The 21631-nt window shown below is 46.5% G+C and overlaps 1 protein-coding gene across 1 annotated transcript in view; it reads right to left on the reverse strand.

Annotated features, from left to right (window-relative positions):
- The window catches only part of STRIP2 (striatin interacting protein 2), a 68923-nt gene that overhangs the window by 38361 nt on the left and 8931 nt on the right, over positions 1 to 21631 (reverse strand). The window contains exons 2-4 of the mRNA XM_082238821.1: positions 13792 to 13861; positions 924 to 998; positions 241 to 375 (exon numbers count right to left, since the gene is read on the reverse strand). Of these exons, the coding sequence (XP_082094947.1) occupies positions 241 to 375; positions 924 to 998; positions 13792 to 13861 (280 nt within the window). The remainder of the gene's footprint in view (positions 1 to 240; positions 376 to 923; positions 999 to 13791; positions 13862 to 21631) is intronic.

Raw genomic sequence — 21631 nt, forward strand, 5'->3', positions numbered from 1 at the left:
CCTATTCTACATCGCTCAAGAGGCTTCTGGAAGGTATCTTTCTATGTGAAAGAAGCAGGCAGAAGGTTTCTGATGTTTGGGTTATTCCTTCCGGGAAGCTGAGTACAGCTGGTACCTGTGATTTTGGCTTGTGTTCAGTAATACATTTCATTTTCTTTCTCTTAAAGAGAAAATATTCTGCCCCAAAAGCACAGTGCATTTGGGCTGCTGTTTTCAGCCAGACCAAGACGACTTGGTTACCTTGTGCCAAGTAGAGGATCGCCCGGGCTACTTTCAGCCTCTTCTCTCTGTTGACTACTTCCAGCCCATCCAGCAGCCGCATCACATAGGCCTTTTGCTGAGCCACATCCAGCTCCGACCACTGCTTGTCCTTCACTGTCGGAAAAGAAGGACCCAAAAAACCAAAGTCTGAACATCACTGCCAAATGCCCCCCCCCTTTTCCCTAGCCCCTTTCCAGGAGTTCAGCTAACTCCACCGGGAGTTCCCTGGTTGGCACTGAACCATGGCAGGGCCTTTTCAGCGGTGGCTCCCTGCTCGTGGCATGCCTTCCCTGGCAAGGTGCGCCTGTCTCCATCGCTATTAACTTTCAGGAGAAATGAGAAAACATTCCAAAGGGGTCTGAACTTCAATGTCTAAAACTCCTGGTAGAGGACAAGGATCTAGAGATCACGCTAAGGGTGGCCAAATTCTGTGCGACTGCCGTAAAACTTAGGGAACAAGCTGTGCTACCAAAATGATTCAGGTTTTAAATGACAATTTTAGGTTATATTTTAGTGATCAAGATTTTTAACTGCCGCTCTATCTGAATTGTCTGTTATACCCAACTGCAATTCAATGTATTCCTGTTGTGTTTTACGATTTTCCCGATATTGTAAGTGAGCCGGAACTGGTCTGGGACCGTAATAATAAAATTCAAAGATACCTTGTGTTTGGAAATCCTCCTCAAAGCACCTCCTGTTAGCGGCAAACTCTGGCTCCTCCGTGTAGCTGTACAGTTCTGTCGGAGAAGGGGGAAAGAGGGGGAGACAAATCAGAACCTGCCAGAGCCACCGTCCCTGCCTGTTATGTACTAAAGTTCTCACCCTGGGCCAGCAGGGGGATACTGTAGATAGCCATGCAAATGAAGGATCGAAAGTGACATTCAGTGATTGGATAGTTTTAGAAAGTTGTTACAGTTGCGTTGTACTGGAGCTCTATATAAGCAGGTTGGCTGAACCCTTCAGTTCAGTTCTGTTCTGGCCTGTGAATAAACAAGAGCTGTTTGAAGACTTGCTGTGTCGTCTGATATGTTCACCCACAACTTAACACTGCCCATCCTAAGAGCAGGGCAAGCAAGGTAGCTCAGTGGGTAGAGCATGAGACTCTTAAAATATGGTTGTCAAGCCTCTGCTTAAAGACCTCCAAAGCAGGAGACTCCACCACAATCCTTGGCAGCAAATTCCACTGTCAAACAGCTCTTACTGTCAGGAAGTTCTTCCTAATGTTTAGGTGGAATCTTCTTTCTTGTAGTTTGGATCCATTGCTCCATGTCCGCTTCTCTGGAGCAGCAGAAAACAACCTTTCTCCCTCCTCTATGTGACATCCTTTTATATATTTGAACATGGCTATCATATCACCCCTTAACCTCCTCTTCTCCAGGCTAAACATGCCCAGCTCCCTTAGCCGTTCCTCATAAGGCATCGTTTCCAGGCCTTTGACCATTTGGGTTGCCCTCCTCTGGACACGTTCCAGTTTGTCAGTGTCCTTCTTGAACTGTGGTGCCCAGAACTGGACACAGTACTCCAGGTGTGGTCTGACCAGGGCAGAATACAGTGGCACTATTACTTCCCTTGATCTAGATGCTATACTCCTATTGGTGCAGCCCAGAATTGCATTGGCTTTTTTAGCTGCCGCGTCACACTGTTGGCTCATGTCAAGTTTGTGGTCAACCAAGACTCCTAGATCCTTTTCACATGTACTGCTCTCAAGCCAGGTGTCACTCTTCATCTCAGTGCTGTGGGTTCGAGCCCTATGTTGGGCAAGAGATTCCTGCACTGGGGGGGGGGTTGGGCTAGATGACCCTTAGGGTCCCTTCCACATCTAAAATCCTAGGATTCTTTAAAAAATAAATAAAAATAATTTTATTTATAGTTTCCATTTATATATGTTTCAATAGTTTAACAACAGTTCTAACTCAATGTGCAGGAAATGATAAGAATAAATTTAATGAACCACAGAAAGAGGAGGAAGGAAGGTTTGAAAGAGGCCTAGGCAAACTCAGCCCTCCAGATGTTTTTTTCTTCTCAAAATTTTTATTGATTTTCCAAAATTTTAAACAAACAAACAAACAAAAATCATAACTGAACTTGATCCAATCTTAGTAGCATTGTTAAATGATTTCCTCAAATCCCCTTGACTGAATTTCATTATATATCATTGTAACGGTTTTCCAAAATAAAATCTCATAAAATTTACTTAATCCTCTTAACATCTTTGTCTCTTTTCATCTTAACTTTAAACATGTTATTCTATAACTTCACATATTTAAATCCTTAGCCTATCTATTATTTTGCAAGTGATTCTATTTAATTTATCTTAGCGTATTTGAGTAAATAGCCTTTGAAATTCTTCCATTCTTCCTGGTGCTCCTCCTCCTTCTGGTCCGGCCCTCCAGATGTTTTGGGACTACAACTCCCATCATCCCTGACCACTGGTCCTGTTAGCTAGGCATGATGGGAGTTGTAGTCCCAAACATATGGAGGGCCGAGTTTCCCTATGCCTGTTTTGAAATGCGAGAACTACAATTCTACGATTCTAACCCATGGCTTTCCAGGTGATGCTTTTAGATCCATCCAAATCAATGGCCATCGCTGCCTCTTGTGGCAATGAGTTCCACAGATGCGCTACATGAAGAAGTATTTCCTCTTATCTGTCCTTTCTTTTGTCAGTTTTTTTTTCAGCCTTTGCTCCTAGGGGAGTCGCTCTGTCTCCTTGACCCTTTCGGCTGCCCCATTCCAAGTCTGCGATATCCATTCCAAGGTGAGGCGATCCGAACCACACACAATATTCCAAATGCCTTCGCAGCGCAGACTCGCCCAATGGCATTATGGCATTGGCAGTTTAAATTTCGATTATTAGAAAGATGTTAAATTATTTTTGTATGCCACAACTGCTGCTTGTATTTTGTTAGCTAAAAAGTGGAAAGCACCAAGAATTACCAACGATAGAAGAATGGCAGAAGAAGATGGTGGATTTTTCGGAGCTAGCCGACCTAACCGGAAGAGTCTGCGGCCAGGAGGAGGAGGAGTATCAGGAAGAATGGAATAAATTTAATGATTATCTAGTTAAATTTGTTAAGTTAAATTAACTGAAAACAACTTGCAGATACTTAATTGGCTTGGGAATTTATTTATGTCAAGTGATGAATTAATATGTTTAATTCCATAAGGTGAAGATTTACGGATATTAATGTTTAAGTTAAATTTCATAAGAATTGGGATTTGGAAAACCGTTAAAAGGACATGCAATGAAATTCAACCAAGGGGAAGTGAGGAGGTCACTTAACAAAGTTAATAAGTGTAATTTTCAATAAGGCTGTGATTTGTGTTTGTTTGTCTTGTGTGTTTGTTTGTTTATAATATTGTGAAAACTAATAAATTTTTTCGGGGGGAAATAAATAAATTTCGATTATTTTCATTTGCTGCTTTGGGGAGAGGCCTTGGCACATGTGTGAACGAACGCGCATGCATGTTCATGCGACTGCCAAGCCCTCTGCAAGAGGGACTTCCTATTTTTAGCTCAGGGGCTTCTTGTCGCTGGCGGGCTGGAATGCCTGTTGCAGGAGGGCAAATGGATTAGACAAATTCACTGGGGAGAAGGAAGGCTATCGGTGGCTCCTAGCCACAATGGCGATGCTCTGCCTTCCACAGTTGAAGGCAGCAACACTTTTGAACCCCCATTGCTGGAAACCTCAGAAGGGGAGAGTTGATCTTGCGTTCAAATCCTGCTGGTGGGTTTCCCACAGGCGAGTGTTCAGCCACTGTGGGAGCAGGATGCTGGACTAATTGGGGCATTATACTGTTGTGTCCGACTCTTCGTGACCCACTGAACCAGAGCACGCCAGGCACTCCTGTCTTCCACTGCCTCCCGCAGTTTGGTCAGACTCATGCTGGTAGCTTCGAGAACACTGTCCCACCATCTCGTCCTCTGTCGTCCAGGCTCCTTGTGTCCTCCATCTTTCTCAACATCAGAGTCTTTTCCAGGGAGTCTTCTCTTCTCATGAGGTGGCCAAAGTCTTGGAGCCTCAGCTTCAGGATCTGTCCTTCCAGTGAGCACTCAGGGCTGATTTCCTTCAGAATGGAGAGGTTTGATCTTCTTGCAGTCCATGGGACTCTCAAGAATCTCCTCCACCACCAGAATTCAAAAGCATCCATTCTTTGGCGATCAGCCTTCTTTATGGTCCAGCTCTCACTTCCATACATCACTACTGGGAAAACCATGGCTTTAACTATACGGACCTTCGTTGGCAAGGTGATGTCTCTACTTTTTAAGATACTGTCTAGGTTTGCCATTGCTTTTCTCCCAAGGAGCAGGCGTCTTTTAATTTCGTGGCTGCTGTCACCATCTGCAGTGATCATGGAGCCCAAGACAGTAAAATCTCTCACTGCCTCCTTTCTTCCCCTTCTGTTTGCCAGGAGGTGATGGGCCCAGTGGCCATGATCTTCGTTTTTTGATGTTGAGCTTCAGCCCATATTTTGCGCTCTCCTTTACACCCTCATTAAAAGGTTCTTTAATTCCTCCTCGCTTTCTGCCATCAAGGTTGTGTCATCTGCATATCTGAGGTTGTTGATATTTTAATATATATATATATATAACCAAATCAGTAATTTCTGATATAACTGTAAAAACTACTCGGATAATTTATTATTCACAAAAAATAGTTGTTTATATTAAGATTATACCAGCAAGAAGGAGCCTTTCTGTTAAAAATATATGATTTAAGTCAAGTCTTACCAAGTAGTGATTTAAATTGATTTGATTTAAATCAAATTCACCCTGGAAGGGACAGCAAGGGTCATTTAGCCCAACCCTGCGCAATGCAGGAATCTTTTTCCCAACGTGAGGCTCTGACTCACAACCTTCTCTTTTTTATATATATAAATTTTTATTGGAAATTTTATTTACAACATAACATACACCCCCCACCCCCAATACAGAAATCCACCCTCTTTAAACGTGAACATAACATACAATGAGCATAACATACAACAATACAAACAACCAAATAAAAGACTTCCTTTATCCTGTATCTGGGCTCCTTATTTACTTCTTATAAGCTGTTTCCTTTATGAGTAATTATTAAGATTTTTCCAATTCTAACTTAAATATCCACAAAGTCTCCTGCAGACATTAATCGAAACAAGTCCAGGTATGTATTTTAGGGCACTGTTTTGTGAAGTATACTCCGCATTCTCCCCATGCTTTTTGAAACTCTTGTCAAGTTTGATCTCTAATTGCCTCTGTTAATCCAGCCAGTTCAATATTCTCTAACAGTTTGTCTTGCCATTCCTTTTTTGTTGGCACAGTTTCTTTTTTCCACTTTTTAGCAATTAGGATCCTTGCCGCTCCTGTGGCATAGAGGAATATTTTCTGATCTTCTCTTGCTATGCCTGTGTCCGTTATCCCTAGTAGAAAAGCTTCTGTATTTTTCAAAAGGTTATACTTAAACATTTTTTTAAGCTCGTCATATACTATGTTCCAGAAGCTTTTGATTTTTTCACAGGTCCACCAAACACGTATAAGTGTCCCCTCTCTTTTACCACACCTCCCGCACAGATTTGTTTCTGTCTTACACGTTTTAGCTATTTTGGTAGGTGTTAAGTACCATCTATGGGACGCGGGTGGCGCTGTGGGTTAAACCACAGAGCCTAGGGCTTGCCGATCAGAAGGTTGGCGGTTCGAATCCCCGCGACGGGGTGAGCTCCTGTTGCTCGGTCCCTGCTCCTGCCAACCTAGCAGTTCAAAAGCACGTCAGAGTGCAAGTAGATAAATAGGTACCACTCCGGCGGGAAGGTAAACGGCATTTCCGTGCGCTGCTCTGGTTCGTCAGAAGCGGCTTAGTCATGCTGGCCACATGACCCGGAAGCTGTACGGCAGCTCCCTCGGCCAATAAAGCGAGATGAGCGCCACAACCCCAGAGTCGGCCACGACTGGACCTAATGGTCAGGGGTCCCTTTACCTTTCCCTATGTACCATCTATAAAACATATTGATTGACCCTGGAATTCAGAATCTTGTGCTCTACCAACTGAGCTCCTCTGACTCCCAGGCCAAAAGAGCCAAGTCAATGTCAGATGCTCCCAACAGTAGAAAATACACCCATGTTAGCAATTCCTGCTCATCCTTGGCAGGGCGGAAAATGGGCAAGATGCAGAAAGCCTATGAAGGGACACAGCCGGGCGAGGAAACAAGCACACAAACTGTGCTCTCTCTGCTACACTGCAAAAGGTAAAGGGACCCCTGACCGTTAGGTCCAGTCGTGGCCGACTCTGGGGTTGCGGCGCTCATCTCGCTTTACTGGCCGAGGGAGCCGGCGTACAGCTTCCGGGTCATGCGGCCAGCAGGACTAAGCCGCTTCTGGCGAACCGGAGCAGCGCACGGAAACGCCGTTTACCTTCCCGCCAGAGCGGTACCTATTTATCTACTTGCACTGGTGTGCTTTCGAACTGCTAGGTTGGCAGGAGCAGGGACCGAGCAACGGGAGCTCACCCCGTCGTGGGGATTCGAACCGCCGACCTTCTGATCAACAAGTCCTAGGCTCAGTGGTTTAGACCACAGTGTGCTTTAAAATGCTAACATCTGCAAAAGTAACATGCAAAGGTCAGCTGTATATGGGGAAATTGCCTTGCAAAACTGTGTTGACTGGTTGATAGTAAAGGGACCCCTGACCATTAGGTCCAGTCATGACCGACTATGGGGTTGCGGCACTCATCTCGCTTTATTGGCCGAGGGAGCCGGCGTACAGCTTCCGGGTCATGCGGCCAGCATGGCTAAGCCGCTTCTGGCGAACCGGAGCAGCGCACGGAAACGCCGTTTACCTTCCCGCCGGAGCGGTACCTATTTATCTACTTGCACTGGTGTGCTTTCGAACTGCTAGGTTGGCAGGAGCAGGGACCGAGCAACGGGAGCTCACCCCGTCGTGGGGATTCGAACCGCCGACCTTCTGATCAACAAGTCCTAGGCTCAGTGGTTTAGACCACAGTGTGCTTTAAAATGCTAACATCTGCAAAAGTAACATGCAAAGGTCAGCTGTATATGGGGAAATTGCCTTGCAAAACTGTGTTGACTGGTTGATAGTAAAGGGACCCCTGACCATTAGGTCCAGTCATGACCGACTATGGGGTTGCGGCACTCATCTCGCTTTATTGGCCGAGGGAGCCGGCGTACAGCTTCCGGGTCATGTGGCCAGCAGGACTAAGCCGCTTCTGGCGAACCAGAGCAGCGCACGGAAACGCTATTTACCTTCCTGCCTATTTATCTACTTGCACTCTGACATGCTTTCGAACTGCTAGGTTGGCAGGAGCAGGGACCGGGCAACGGGAGCTCACCCCGTTGCGGGGATTCGAACCACCGACCTTCTGATCTGCAAGCTCTAGGCTCTGTGGTTTAGCCGACAGCGCCACCCGCGTACGCTGACACCTGTCCTATTCTTCAGGACCCTCTGTCTCTCACTTCCTGGGTGGCATCGCGCCAACGTTGCCCAGAGTCCTCCCTTGCCAGCGTGACTGGCACACACTTGGCCACCACGATCCTTGGAGATGAGGAGTTCTCTATAAATACACCGCAATATTATTACACATCCTCTTACTGACGATGTTGTGGTCCAAGAGGGACCTGGCATGCAACAGATGTCTATTTTAAAAGCAGTTGGGAAAAGAAAGAGAGAGAGAGAGTTTTGCAGTTAGTAGTTTTCTGGACACTGCAACTGAAATAAGGAAGGAATTTAAATTGTTTGCAAAAAAAAAGGGGGAGGAGAGCTGTGTAACTCGCTGCAGCAAAGAATTCCGGAGTGTTTGATCATTCAGTTGAATACTTGCAAAACTAACAGGGAGAATAAGAGGAAATACTATTCAAAAATTTAATAAAGAACGGTTAACTTTCAAAGAAGATCTTAAAAATCATACGGATAATGTAAGTTTCCTGACAGATATGGATTAAATCTTGAAAACTGAGGGAAGGTGTAGTAAAATCTGATTAGTTAAATGTAAGGAAAAGTAGAATAACTAATAGGAAATACGTACAGAGTTAAGATTGGCAATAAAGTATAAAGAGAAGAGTTGGAAGTCTAATATTTGTGGTGTACACGTAGCATATGTAGGTATGTTGGGTATGTATATAATGTATTGTAATGTATTGTATTTGTTAAGTTCTATGTACAGTGGTACCTCGCAAGACGAATGCCTCACAAGACGAATGCCTCGCAAGATGAAAAACGCGCAAGACGAAAGAGTTTTCCATTTTTTGAGTCATTCCGCAAGACGAATTTCCCTATGGGCTTGCTTCGCAAGACGAAACATCTTGCGAGTTCTTGCAAGTTTGTTTCCTTTTTCTTAAAGCCGCTAAGCCGCTAATAGCCGTGCTTCGCAAGATGAAAAAACCGCAAGACGAAGAGACTCGTGGAACGGATTAATTTCGTCTTGCGAGGCACCACTGTAAAATGATGTATAATAAAGATTTTTTTAAAAAAAAAGAATTCTGGGGTGTACCTTTCGGAACTAAGAGTGAAATACTGCTGGAACTAAATATATTGCTGAATATATTGTCTTGGTAATAATAAAATAATGATTGTATTATCAAAGCACCAATTTATTTATTAAATATACTATTATGGAGTGCCTTTCATACAAAACAACAAGGCAGCTTAAAGGATAAAATCAACGTAATAAACCAGTAAAATAGCAAAAATGCATTAAAAACAGCGACCGTACACACATGCAGATATCACAGAGATTTTAAAATGTCTAATAAGAGACAGTGCCAGAAATGCTTTGATGGTATCTAATGTGTCTATTCTATAGAGAAGATTTTGGGGAGGGAGGGACTTATTAGGTCGTTCTTGTTTTTATTATGCATTTTGTGTTTTTATATTGTGATTTTATGTTGTGAACTGCCCTGGGACCTGTGGGTATAGGGTGGTATATAAATTCAGCGCTTTTTTTTTTTAAGGTTTTGCGGTACTCTCATTTTCCTACTCATATTGAAATACTGCCCTTCAATGAGGCCAAACTTAGATTCACAAAATGTTTAGGGGTATGCGTACCCCCAGGAAAAAGAACTGTATAAATTTAACAACAATTTCCAGGTTTCGCCTTCAGTGCAATAGAGGAAAAGCACGGTGTACATTTAAAAACACTACAAAAAAACAACAACAGAAAGAGCAATTCAGATAATGCCAGCCAAGGGTTTAACGAAAATCTAGCTCGCGTTTTGCGTGGAAACGGAAGGGTGTTGGGGGATGAGTGTTCAGACCCCTGGCCTCTCACTTGTGGGGTGCCTCAGGGTTCCGTCCTCTCCCCCATGCTTTTTAATATCTATACGAAGTCGCTGGGAGAGATCATCGAGGGTTTAGGTTGGGTGTCCATCAATGTGCGGATGATGCCCAGCTCTACCTCTCTTTCAAATCGGAACCAGTGAAGGCGGTGAATGTCCTGGGTGAGTGTCTGGGGGCGGTTGGAGGATGGATGGCGGCAAACAGATTGAGATTGAATCCTGACAAGACAGAAGTACTGTTTCTGGGGGACAGGAGGCAGGCAGGTGTGGAGGATTCCCTGGTCCTGAATGGGGTAACTGTGCCCCCTGAAGGACCAGGTGCGCAGCCTGGGAGTCATTCTGGACTCACAGCTGTCCATGGAGGCACAGGTTAAATCCATGTCCAGAGCAGCTGTGTACCAGCTCCATCTGGTACGTAGGCTGAGACCCTATCTGCCTGCGGACTGTCTCGCCAGAGTGGTGCATGCTCTGGTTATCTCCCGCTTGGACTACTGCAATGCGCTCTACGTGGGGCGACCTTTGAAGGTCACCCGGAAACTGCAATTAATCCAGAATGCGGCAGCTAGACTGGTGACTGGGAACGGCCACAGAGACCACATAACACCAGTCTTGAAAGACCTACATTGGCTCCCAGTACGTTTCCGAGCACAATTCAAAGTGTTGGTACTGACCTTGAAAGCCCTAAAAGGCCTCGGTCCTGTATACCTGAAGGAGCGTCTCCACCCACATCATTCAGCCCGGACGCTGAGGTCCAGCTCCGAGGGCCTTCTGGCGGTTCCTTCACTGCGAGAAGTAAAGCTACAGGGAACCAGGCAGAGGGCCTTCTCAGTGGTGGCACCTGCCCTGTGGAACGCCCTCCCACTAGATGTCAGAGATAAACAACTACCTGAGTTTGGATTTGATATCCCGCTTTATCACTACCCGAAGGAGTACCTGACATTCAGAAGACATCTGAAGGCAGCCCTGTTCAGGGAAGTTTTTAATGTCTGACATTTTAATGTATTTTTAATCTTTGTTGGAAACTGCCCAGAGTTGCCGGCGAGACCCAGCCGGATGGGCGGGGCACAAATAATAAATTATTATTATTGTTGTTGTTGTTGTTTCCAAGGGGTTTGCCCAGCATCAAAGATGCCGCAACTTCCTGCAATAAGGGAGTTGGACTAGATGACCCTCAGGGTTCCCTCTACAATTCTGTGATTCTATGAAAATGGCGTCTGGCAAGCCTTGGCAGGGGAGATTCCCACAGAATCTCCACCACATCCCAAATCTCCCTTCTCCCAGGCATCACTCCCCTAAATTCAAACATGGGATCGGGGCCGGATTTAGGGTTGATGAGGCCCAAAGCCAGGCATAGGCAAACTTGGCCCTCCAGATGTTTTGGGACTACAACTCCCATCATCCCTCACCACTGGTCCTGCTAGCTAGGGATGATGGGAGTTGTAGTCCCAAAACATCTGGAGGGCCGAGGTTGCCTATGCCTGCCCTCAGCTCCTGAAGGTCATGGGGCCCTTGATATGTCCAGCTGTCCTTTGTCAACAACAAACTGTCGCTGTTTTTTGTGTGATATGCTATATGGTAATTTATGGAACCTAATAGGTATCTCAAGCCATTTGCACATGTTGCCCTGCACCCATTCCATGCAGAATGCAGGCACCCTATATATAGAAAGGAGCAAACCAGGGATATTTTAGGGAGCAGGCTAGCAGGCGGGGCCCATGACTTGCATCATAGGAGCTTACACAACACAAAACACTGTTGCTGTATGTAGGTTTTATTTTATTTGTTTTTTATCTTATATTTCGGAAATGTACATCCAGGTTTTTTTTCCTTTAAATATTTTTTTGGCCCCCAATATAGTGGGGCCCTAAGCTATAGCTTGTCTAGCTTATACGTAAACCTGGCACTGCGTGGGACTCATGCTACGCCTGGTGCTTTTATAAGGCCCAGTGGGAAAGCTCTCTGCCTCAAGGAGCTTACAGCCTAGAAATCTATGTGAGGGGAGAAAGCAGAGGAAAGGAGTGTGTGTGTGCAGGGGGGAATTTCTGCATTTACTCAGCTGCTGCAGAATTTAAGCTTAATTACTTCTTGGGCAGCTCTTATGCAGTGGGGTCTCTCTCCTCGCAGCAAATCCTAACATGCACACAGTTTAAGAGAGATAAGAAGTGATGGGTTTTTTTCTGCTAGCAGCCGACACAGCGGGGTGGGCAGTGAGCTGACAGAAGACATCCAAATCCCAAATCGCGAGCTTTCGATATCCTGGAAAACGACCTCGTCAAATAATCTAATACAGTGTCTTACAACGAAGGGCGTTCGTTTTTCGGAAGTAAATTCCGCCCCATGGAAGAGAACAGCTGGCCTACATAGGCAGAGAGAAGCAGGGCAGTTTGTGCAAATACATGGGGAGGTTTTCTGTTTTACAGCATGAAGCGCTCCTCTCGCTTTTTCCCATCTGCATTTTCATCAACAGTTTGGAACGCCAAATGCAACGTCATCATTTTTTTGCAGAATATTCCCCTGGGCTGCTGAAAAACATTTCTGTTTGGACAAGCCGACCCAGATGCTTAGAAAGTGGATCTGATTTTAACCGGCTTCCGTATTTTAACCTTTGCATGTTTTAAAGCAGGCCTGAGGATTGTTCTTACATTTACCGTATTTTTCGCTCTATAAGACGCACCAGACCACAAGACGCACCTAGTTTTTGGAGGAGGAAAACAAGGGGGGGGGGGAATTCTGAATCTCAGAAGCCAGAACAGTAAGAGGGATCACTGCGCAGTGAAAGCAGCAATCCCTCTTGCTGTTCTGGCTTCTGGGATAGCTGCGCAGCCTGCATTCGCTCCATAAGACGCACACACATTTCACCTTACTTTTTAGGAGGGGAAAAGTGAGTACTGTAGAGCAAAGAATATGGTAATTGTTTTATCTTTTTGGAGACGGCTTTGAGGTTTTCGGGTTTTTGTTTTTTAAAAAAAGAGTCAAGTGCATATAAATATTATGAAATAAATAAGTAGATAAATGTGGGTGGAGCGACGAATGTGAATTTTACTTCTGTTCAGAAGGCCAGTTTCTGTACAGGGATGGGCGGACAGACAGACAGACAGACGGACAGACTATTGTTCCTGTTGCTGAGGGTTTGTCACGGCCTCTGGCTAGAACAACAAAAATGATACTGACTGATTGTAAGCACCATCGACACGGGTGGCCCTGTGGGTTAAACCACAGAGGTTAGGACTCGCCGATCAGAAGGTCGGCGGTTCGAATCCCTGCGACAGAGTGAGCTCCCGTTGCTCAGTCCCTACTCCTGCCAACCTAGCAGTTCGAAAGCACGTCAAAGTGCAAGTAGATAAATAGGTACCACTCTGGCGGAAAGGTAAACGGCGTTTCCGTGCACTGCTCTGGTTCGCCAGAAGCGGCTTAGTCCTGCTGGCCACATGACCCGGAAGCTATACACTGACTCCCTCGGCCAATAAAGTGAGATGAGTGCCGCAACCCCAGAGTCATCCACAGCTGGACCTAATGGTCAGGGGTCCCTTTACCTTTACCTTTTTAAGCTCCATCGAGACAAACAAGAGGCATCAAACAGTTAAGGATCAAGGAAACATCCCAGTCCGGCAAAAGTGCTCAAGGAAGGTGCGAATCAGGGCAGGGGAAGGGGTGTGGCCTGGGAGAAAGGGCTGGGGTCCAGGGGAAGGGTTGTGGTCTAGAGGGGTGTGGCCTAAGAGAAGGGGTGTGGCCAGGGGAAGGTGTGCTTCAGAGAGGGCGTGGCCTGAGGAGATGATGTGGTCCAGAGGGGAGTGGCCTAGGGGGACATGTGTTGTCCAGGGGTGTGGTAGAGGGGTGTGGCCTAGGAGAAGGGGTGTGGCTAGGGAAAGGTGTGCTTCAGAGAGGGTGTGGCCTGAAGAGGGGATGTGGTCCAGAGGTTTTGTGACCTAAGGGGAAGGGGTGTGGTCCAGAGGGGGTGTGGCCTAAAGGGAAGGGGGTGTGGCCCCAGGAAAAGGGTGTGGATGAGGCAGACTCATGGAGGTGGAGTAGGCTCTTGGCGACCAGCCACAATGGCTCTCCAGGGCGGAGGGGAGTGTTGCCCCGGTGCTCGAATCCTGCCTGCAGGTTTCCCATTGACGCATCTGGTTGGCCACTGAGAGAAGAGGATGCTGGACTAGACAGGCTATGGGCCTGATCCAGCTGGAGGCTCTCCTTACGTTCTTCTGAGCTCCCTTGCAGCAAAGGGAGCTCAGGGCGCCACCATCCCCGCATGCACTATTTTACCTGACAGTTCGGCAGCATAGATGTCGGAGTCCCCGTACTCAAACTCCAGGTTGGGGCAGTCCACCGAACCCTGAAACAGAAGACCCAAGTGAGCTGAGGCTGGCACAGCAGACGGCCGGACACACATATGCTGAGGTGACCCAGTGATAAGTACCCTATTTTTTGCTCTACAGTGGTGCCCCGCAAGACGAATGCCTCGCAAGACGGAAAACTCGCTAGACGAAAGGGTTTTCCGTTTTGGAGGTGCTTCGCAAAACGAATTTCCTATGGGCTTGCTTCGCAAGACGACAATGTCTTGCGAGTTCCTGCTGGTTTCCCCCCCTCCCCCCTTTCACTAAGCCACTTATCAGCTGATCTGATAAGCCGATAAGCCGCTAAAAGCCACTAATAGCGGTAATCCGTCAATGGGCTTGCTTCGCAAGACAAAAAAACCGCTAGAAGAAGAGAATCACAGAACGGATTCTTTTCGTCTTGCGAGGCACCATTGTATAGGACGCACCGGACCATAGGAGGGGGAGAACAGGAAATTTTTTTTTCTTGTTCTCCCCCTCTAAAACAAGGTGCGTTCAAGAGCAGGTCAGGGAACAGCTCAAAGGCTGCACGCAGCCTTGCCGCTGCCCCCTGAGCTTGTGGGGCTGGCGGTGGGGGGAGTGCTGCTTCCCCCCCCCCGCCAGCCTCAAAGATCCGTGAAGCTTTTGGAGTGCAGCTTTTTCAATTTCCTCTCCCATCAAGCCCAGCAAAAAAGGCTTCCATTTTTTGGGGGAAGTATATTTAAACATCTTTTTCAGTACATTATAAATCAGTTCCCAAAACTGTTTCATTTTCTCACATGTCCACCACATGTGGAAAAAATCTCCACCCTTCTCTTTACATTTCCAACAGATTTTACTACTCGTCCTATACATTTTTGCTAGTTTCACAGGTGTTAGGTACTGGGACGTTGATCTTTCCTGACTTCTGCTAGACATGTCCCAAAGGGATCGTGATGTCAGGATGTTTGTGGGATGCAATTGAGCCTTTTCTTGTTGTTGTTTAGTCGTGTCTGCCTCTTCGTGACCCCCTGGACCAGAGCACGCCAGTCCCTCCTGTCTTCCACTGCCTCCCGCAGTTTGGTCAAACTCATGCTGGTAGCTTCGAGAACACTGTCCCACCATCTCGTCCTCTGTCATCCCCTTCTCCTTGTGCCCTCCATCTTTCCCAACATCAGGGTCTTTTCCAGGGAGTCTTCTCTTCTCAGGAGGTGGCCAAAGTATGGGAGCCTCAGCTTCAGGATCTGTCCTTCCAGTGAGCACTCGGGGCTGATTTCCTTCAGAACGGAGAGGTTTGATCTTCTTGCAGTCCATGGGACTCTCAAGAATCTCCTCCAGCACCAGAACTCAAAAGCATCAATTCTTCGGCGATCAGCCTTCTTTATGGTCCAGCTCTCACTTCCATACATCACTATTGGGAAAACCATAGCTTGAACTATACGGACCTTTGTTGGCAAGGTGATGTCTCTGCCTAGGCTGGAGCAAGTTTCTAACCCCATTCATAGCACCCATTAGCCTTTTAATGATGGCCGCTGGCTAAGCTATGACCTACATGGGACAGAGTCCCCTTAGGCTACTATCAGGGATCTTTTCCCCTATAGAATATTACTGGGGCACAAACAATTTGTGGAATAGGGGAGAGGAGAAGGAGTGTCACTCACTGAAGGGCTTTCAACCATTAGCTATTGACTTCCATCCTTTAAAAAAAAAACAACGTTTTATTTCTACTGCACCTCCAAGGTCTGCTCAAGCCTTGTCTGTACCCCCTCATCATTTGCAGGGAAGCTGCTACCCTCATTTTGGAAGCCAAACAGTAAAGAGAGCAATTGGCCCGAAGCCACTCAGGGTTGCAAAACTCGAACTCGCAACTCTGGAATAACAGTAACAGAAGGTACCGGTTCAAAGGGTCAAATTGAGATTACTGACCGCCGGGTCTTTATTCTCACATTCCCGAATTTTAGAAGCCGTTCGCTCATTCCGATCACAGGCAAGTACCAAATCTTTGGCTGCAGGTTTCTAGTCCTTAAGGAGTGATATAGGCATAGCTGTCAACTTACAGATTTGAAAATAAGGGACCAGCAGCCAAAACAAGGGATTTTAGTCAACCAGCAGCGAAACGAAGCCTCAAGCGGTGTGTGATGGCCTGGGAATCCGATTCAGAGGCTGAACCCGAGGAATCCCAGCCTGCACAGGAGTCCCCGCCTCCAGGGCCGGCTGAGCTGGGGCAGGGCCTTGATCCTGAAGTGCCTGCACCTGTGCCGGATCCTCAGGATCAGGCACCAGCTGAATCCACTCTGGCTCCAGAGGTGATGGAGGACCCATTGCCTGCAGGTGCGCCTCTCCCAGCCCTGTCAGGGGAAAATGAGTCTCCCCCTGGGTCCAGTAACCCTCCAGCCTCTCCTGAGCTGCAGAGGCTCAGGGCAGAGAGGCGGAGGGAACTGGTTTCTCCCAGGAGGAGTGCTCGCCTTAAGGCCAGGAGAGGCGGGTCACCTGGGGGCCGGGGCCGCCCCTGGCCTCAGAGAAGATAAAGGCCAGTCAGCCCGGTCAGGGTGCGGGAGCAACGTCATTGAAGAGCTGTTTCAGCCAGCACCCAGTCCTGTTCCCCCAGAGTTCCTGTCCTTGCCCGGCTCCTCGCTGTGGACCCCGTTTGGCCCATGGAGAACTGTCTGCCGACCCTCGACTCAGGTCCTGGACCTCGCCCCACAGTAACCTCCCCCTGGACCAGCACACAGTGGTTCCCACAGCGCAGCAACCCGGCAAAGGGGATGCAGCAAGGGAAACCACCGTCACCTCTCCGCTGGGAAGCGCTGAGCAAAGGCGAGTCCCCAGGCAAGGCAGCCGATTTGATCGGCACAAGGCATGCAAGCTCCACCCCCCAGTCGTTCTTAGACTCCTTATTGGGTGAGCAACTCAGCCAAGCAACCCAGTTGGAGCCTCCCTCCTCCCTGGCCGGCAGGGAGGGAGGGAGAGGAGCTGCTTCCTTTGAAACCCGGGAAATTTAAGGGACATCATCCATAAGGGACAGCAGCGGGACACAGCACTGGGATAAGGGACTTTCCCGCCAAATAAGGGACGGTTGACAGCTATGGATATAGGCTGCCTCGCTCTATTTATGGCCAGAGGCCGGATTCTGTATCCCCTCCTGGTTTTCTCTCAGACCCAGATTAATTGAAGGACATGCCTGGTGTCTATTCTCTCTTTCGGGGATACAACACACAACCTGAAAATAATTGGAAAGGAGGAGAGACGCATCGTCTGAATTCTGCGAGATTATGCAGACGTCAAGGGATTCAAAGCTGGTTAATATAATCCTGGAGGTGTGGAGAGCAAGGAAGAATCTTAGACAGGAAGACCATCAGAATAAATCACACGACGCAGCTCTTACCGGATTCTACTGAAGAAAGCCTCACCGCCTAGGTACATAAAAATGCCTCAGATACTTTGTTGTTGTTGTTGTTTAGTCGTTTAGTTGTGTCTGACTCTTCGTGACCCCCTGGACCAGAGCACGCCAGGCCCTCCTGTCTTCCACTGCCTCCCGCAGTTTGGTCAAACTCATGCTGGTCGCTTCGAGAACACTGTCCAACCATCCCGTCCTCTGTCATCCCCTTCTCCTTGTGCCCTCCATCTTTCCCAACATCAGAGTCTTTTCCAGGGAGTCTTCTCTTCTCAGGAGGTGGCCAAAGTCTTGGAGCCTCAGCTTCAGGATCTGTCCTTCCAGTGAGCACTCAGGGCTGAGTTCCTTCAGAATGGAGAGGTTGGATCTTCTTGCAGTCCATGGGACTCTCAAGAGTCTCCTCCAGCACCAGAATTCAAAAGCATCAATTCTTCGGCAATCAGACTTCTTTATGGTCCAGCTCTCACTTCCATACATCACCACTGGGAAAACCATAGCTTTGACTATACGGACCTTTTTTGGCAAGGTGATGTCTCTACTTTTTAAGATGCTGTCTCAGTTACTAAAGGGTTATAAAACTGCATTTCTTTCCTCCTTTTTAAAATTTTAACACTACAGCATGGAAAGTCATCAGAGAGATGCGGTGCCACAACTGTAGGATACTGACAAGCCGGAAGACGCGCAAGGGAGAAAAAAGAAATTGTTATTTAGGGGAATTGAATTTAATTCTAAATTATATTCCAGGAAACGTGGGAGATTACAAGGAGTAAAAAAAATATGGATGTACCACGCTATATTAGAAGCAAATTTGTTTTGATGAATTGGAAGAGCCGCAAAAAGATTCCATTGAGCACATGGATTGATAATATGGACAGATTAGCTGCATACGAACGAATTACATGTCGACGCAAAATAAGAATGGATAAATATGAAGAAATCTGGAAGGAATATTTAAGCGACAAGGCGGACAGTGATGGGAAGTTGGGGAAGGAGAGAGAGGTGGGGAAATATTGTTTAAAAAGTCATAAGTATATCAGTGTACTCAAATCTGAATTGTCAAATTGTGTTATTGGTGTTATTATGGTTTTTGTTGTCTTTTGCGGTTGTTGTTTGTATTGAAAAAAATGATTAAATAAATTTAAAAAATAATAACCAGGGGTCTGGAAACCAAGCCTGATGAGGAACGGTTGAAAGAGCTGGGTATATTTAGCCTGGAAAAGAGGAGACTGAAGAGAAGATATGACCGTAATCTTCAAATATCTCTAGGCCTGTCATATGAAAGATGGAGCGAGCTTTTTCTCCTGTTCCAGAGTGGAGGACCAGAACCAATGAATTCAAGTTGCAATGAAGAAGATTCCAGACTCAGCAGTAAGAGCTGCTCAATAGTGGAACGGACACCCTCAGAAAGTAGTTGACTCTCCTTCCTTGGAGGTTTTTAAGCAGAGGTCGGATAGCTGCCTGTCATGGATGCTTTAACTGAGATTCCTGCGTTGCAGAGGGTTGGACTAGATGACCCCTGGGGGTCCCTTCCAACTCTACAATTCTGCGATTCTACAAAGAGATGGGAAATACAATTCTACATATGTATATTAAACTAGCACATAATTTAGGAGAGCCATATTTCCTTCTTGGGCACGGATTTTACTTTATTTATTTATTTATTTATTTATTTCCCCATTCTTTATGATCACACTTTCACCCAGGGATGTCGAATAACTTACAAAAATAAAAATCATTCAGTCAAAAAAATCTAACAATAACATGCCTCAAACTCATCCTCCTATTAGTTATACATAACGGTATGTACTTTTGTACCTACTCATTTATCCTATTTTTTTCTTCTTTACCCCTTCCCCCAAAACTTGTTCTCTCTTCAGATCTTTAACCACGTGCACAGATTATTCATTCTAATTTGGATGCTTGGGTTGGCTTTTCCTCTAGGGTGCAGATAAGGAGTTGTGCAGGTTCGGTGTTTGAAACGTAAGCTGTAAAGTCCCGCCAGGCTGCATCAAATTGCTTTGCTGGTTCTATGCCTTTCACCGCACAAATCTCAGCAGTTATCTTTTCAGTAACTGATAATAATAATTTTATTATTTATACCCCACCCATCTGGCTGAGTTTCCCCAGCCACTCTGGGCGGCTTCCAACAAAACACTAAAATACAATAACCCATTAAACATTAAAAGCTTCCCTAAAGAGGGCTGCCTTCAGATGTCTTCTAAAAGTTTTGTAGTTGTTGCTCTCTTTGACATCTGGTGGGAGGGCGTTCCACAGGGTGGGTGCCACCACCGAGAAGGCCCTCTGCCTGGTTCCCTGTAATTTGGCTTCTCGCAGGGAGGGAACCACCAGAAGGCCCTCAGAGCTGGACCTAAGTGTTGGGCAGAGTGATGGAGGTGGAGACCCAACCATGAAGCAAGATGAGGCAAGTGCCTCAGGCAGCAGGATCCACAGGGGCAGCAGATCCCAACACTGATCTTTATCCTGAGAGATCTGCATTGGCTCCCAGTACGTTTCTGACCACAATTCGAAGTGTTGGTGCTGACCTTTAAAGCCCTAAACGGCCTCAGTCCAGTATACCTGAAGGAGCGTCTCCACCCCCATCATTCAGCCCGGACACTGAGGTCCAGCTCCGAGGGCCTTCTGGCAGTTCCCTCCCTGCAAGAAGTAAGGCTACAGGGAACCAGGCAGAGGGCCTTCTCGGTGGTGGTGCCCTCCCAGCAGATATCAAGGAAATAAGCAACTATCTTACTTTTAAAAGACATCTGAAGGTGGCCCCGTTTAGGGAAGTTTTTAAATGTTTGATGCTGTATTGTGTTTTTAATATTCTTTTGGGAGCTGCCCAGGGTGGGGTATAAATAATAAATTCTTATTACAGTGGTACCTCAGGATGCAAACGGGATCCGTTCCGGAGCCCCGTTCGCATCTTGAATAGAACGTAAGACACGACGGCGCGTCTGCACGTGTGCGGGTCACGCTTTACTGCTTCCGTGCATGCGCGTGACATCATTTTGAACGTCTGCGCATGCGTGAGCGGCAAAACCCGGAAGTAATGCACTCTGTTACTTCCGGGTTGCCGTGGAGTGCAACCCAAAAGCTCTCAACCTGACAAATGTTGGAAATGTAAAGAAATTGAAGGTACATTCTTCCACCTTTGGTGGACGTGCCCAAGGATTAAGGCTTTCTGGGAGATGATCTATAATGAAATGAAAAAGGTATTTAAATATACTTTCCTGAAGAAACCAGAGGCCTTTCTCCTGGGCATAGTTGGCCAATCGGTGTTAAAGAAGGATAGAACTTTCTTTATGTACGCTACAGCAGCAGCAAGAATTTCTCATTGCAAAGCGTTGGAAGACACAAGACTTACCCACTCTGGAAGAATGGCAGATGCAATTAATAGACTATATGGAAATGGCTGAAATGACTGGCAGAATCCGAGACCAGGGAGAAGAGCTCATGGAGGAAGATTGGAGGAAATTTAAAACTTATTTACAGAAACATTGTAAAATTTTTGAATGCTGATGACATTGAAATGAATTGAAGGGGTTCTAGCAACAAGGTAAAATGTAAGATGGGATTGATAATAGATAAACTAATAGGATATGAACCTGCTGAACCAATTTTCAAAAGGGATACAAAAAAGGGAGACGTGAGGAAGTCAGGAAAATAAGTTAACTAAAGATGGGAAGTTTAAAAAAAAGAGGGATTGTTTTCTTTTATATGTGTTTTCTTTTTTGTGTTTAATGTTTGTATTTTTGTATTCTGTAATTTTGTATTTTTTTTGTTTTTTGTATCTTTCTGAACTTTTTTATTGATAAAACTTAATAAAATATTAATAAAAAAAACACAAAAACTCTCAACCTGAAGCACATTCAACCCGATGTATAACTGTATTATTATTATTATTGCCTCAGTCACCCCTTCTCCCCTGGCGGGAAGGAGATGTCGTTTTGTGGTTTGCCTCAGGCGCCAAAATGTCTTGGGCCGGCCCTGATAGGGCAGCTTCCTACACGCCCCCTCCAGGTCCAAGGATTTTCACAAAGCCTGCGCACAAAGAACCGCCATCCAAACTCCGCCTTTGAGCGCAGGCTCCGGACAGACGTCCGTCCACTGCGAGAAGTAAGGTGGCCAAGGAGTTCGGTTACTTATTCCACCGTGAAAAAGGGGAAAGGAGCTTTATCCAAAGGGCCGCAGTGCCATCATCTGCACTGGTCACCGGTTACTGCAGAAAGATCGTGGCCGCCGTCATCTCCCTGAATTTCACACACACGGTTTCAGCTCAAGTCGAGCCCTTGATTTGCAGCCAAATATTTTGCGAGAAAGCTTTGGCTGCATAACATGCAGCAAAGAATCAACACTTAAGACATAGGCGGGCGGCAGGGAGCACGCAGATTTGCTGACAAAGTGAGTTTTGGGGGTA

This window comes from Podarcis vaucheri (assembly GCF_965113315.1).
Source record: "Podarcis vaucheri genome assembly, chromosome: 10".
Classification (NCBI taxonomy): Eukaryota; Metazoa; Chordata; class Lepidosauria; order Squamata; family Lacertidae; genus Podarcis; species Podarcis vaucheri.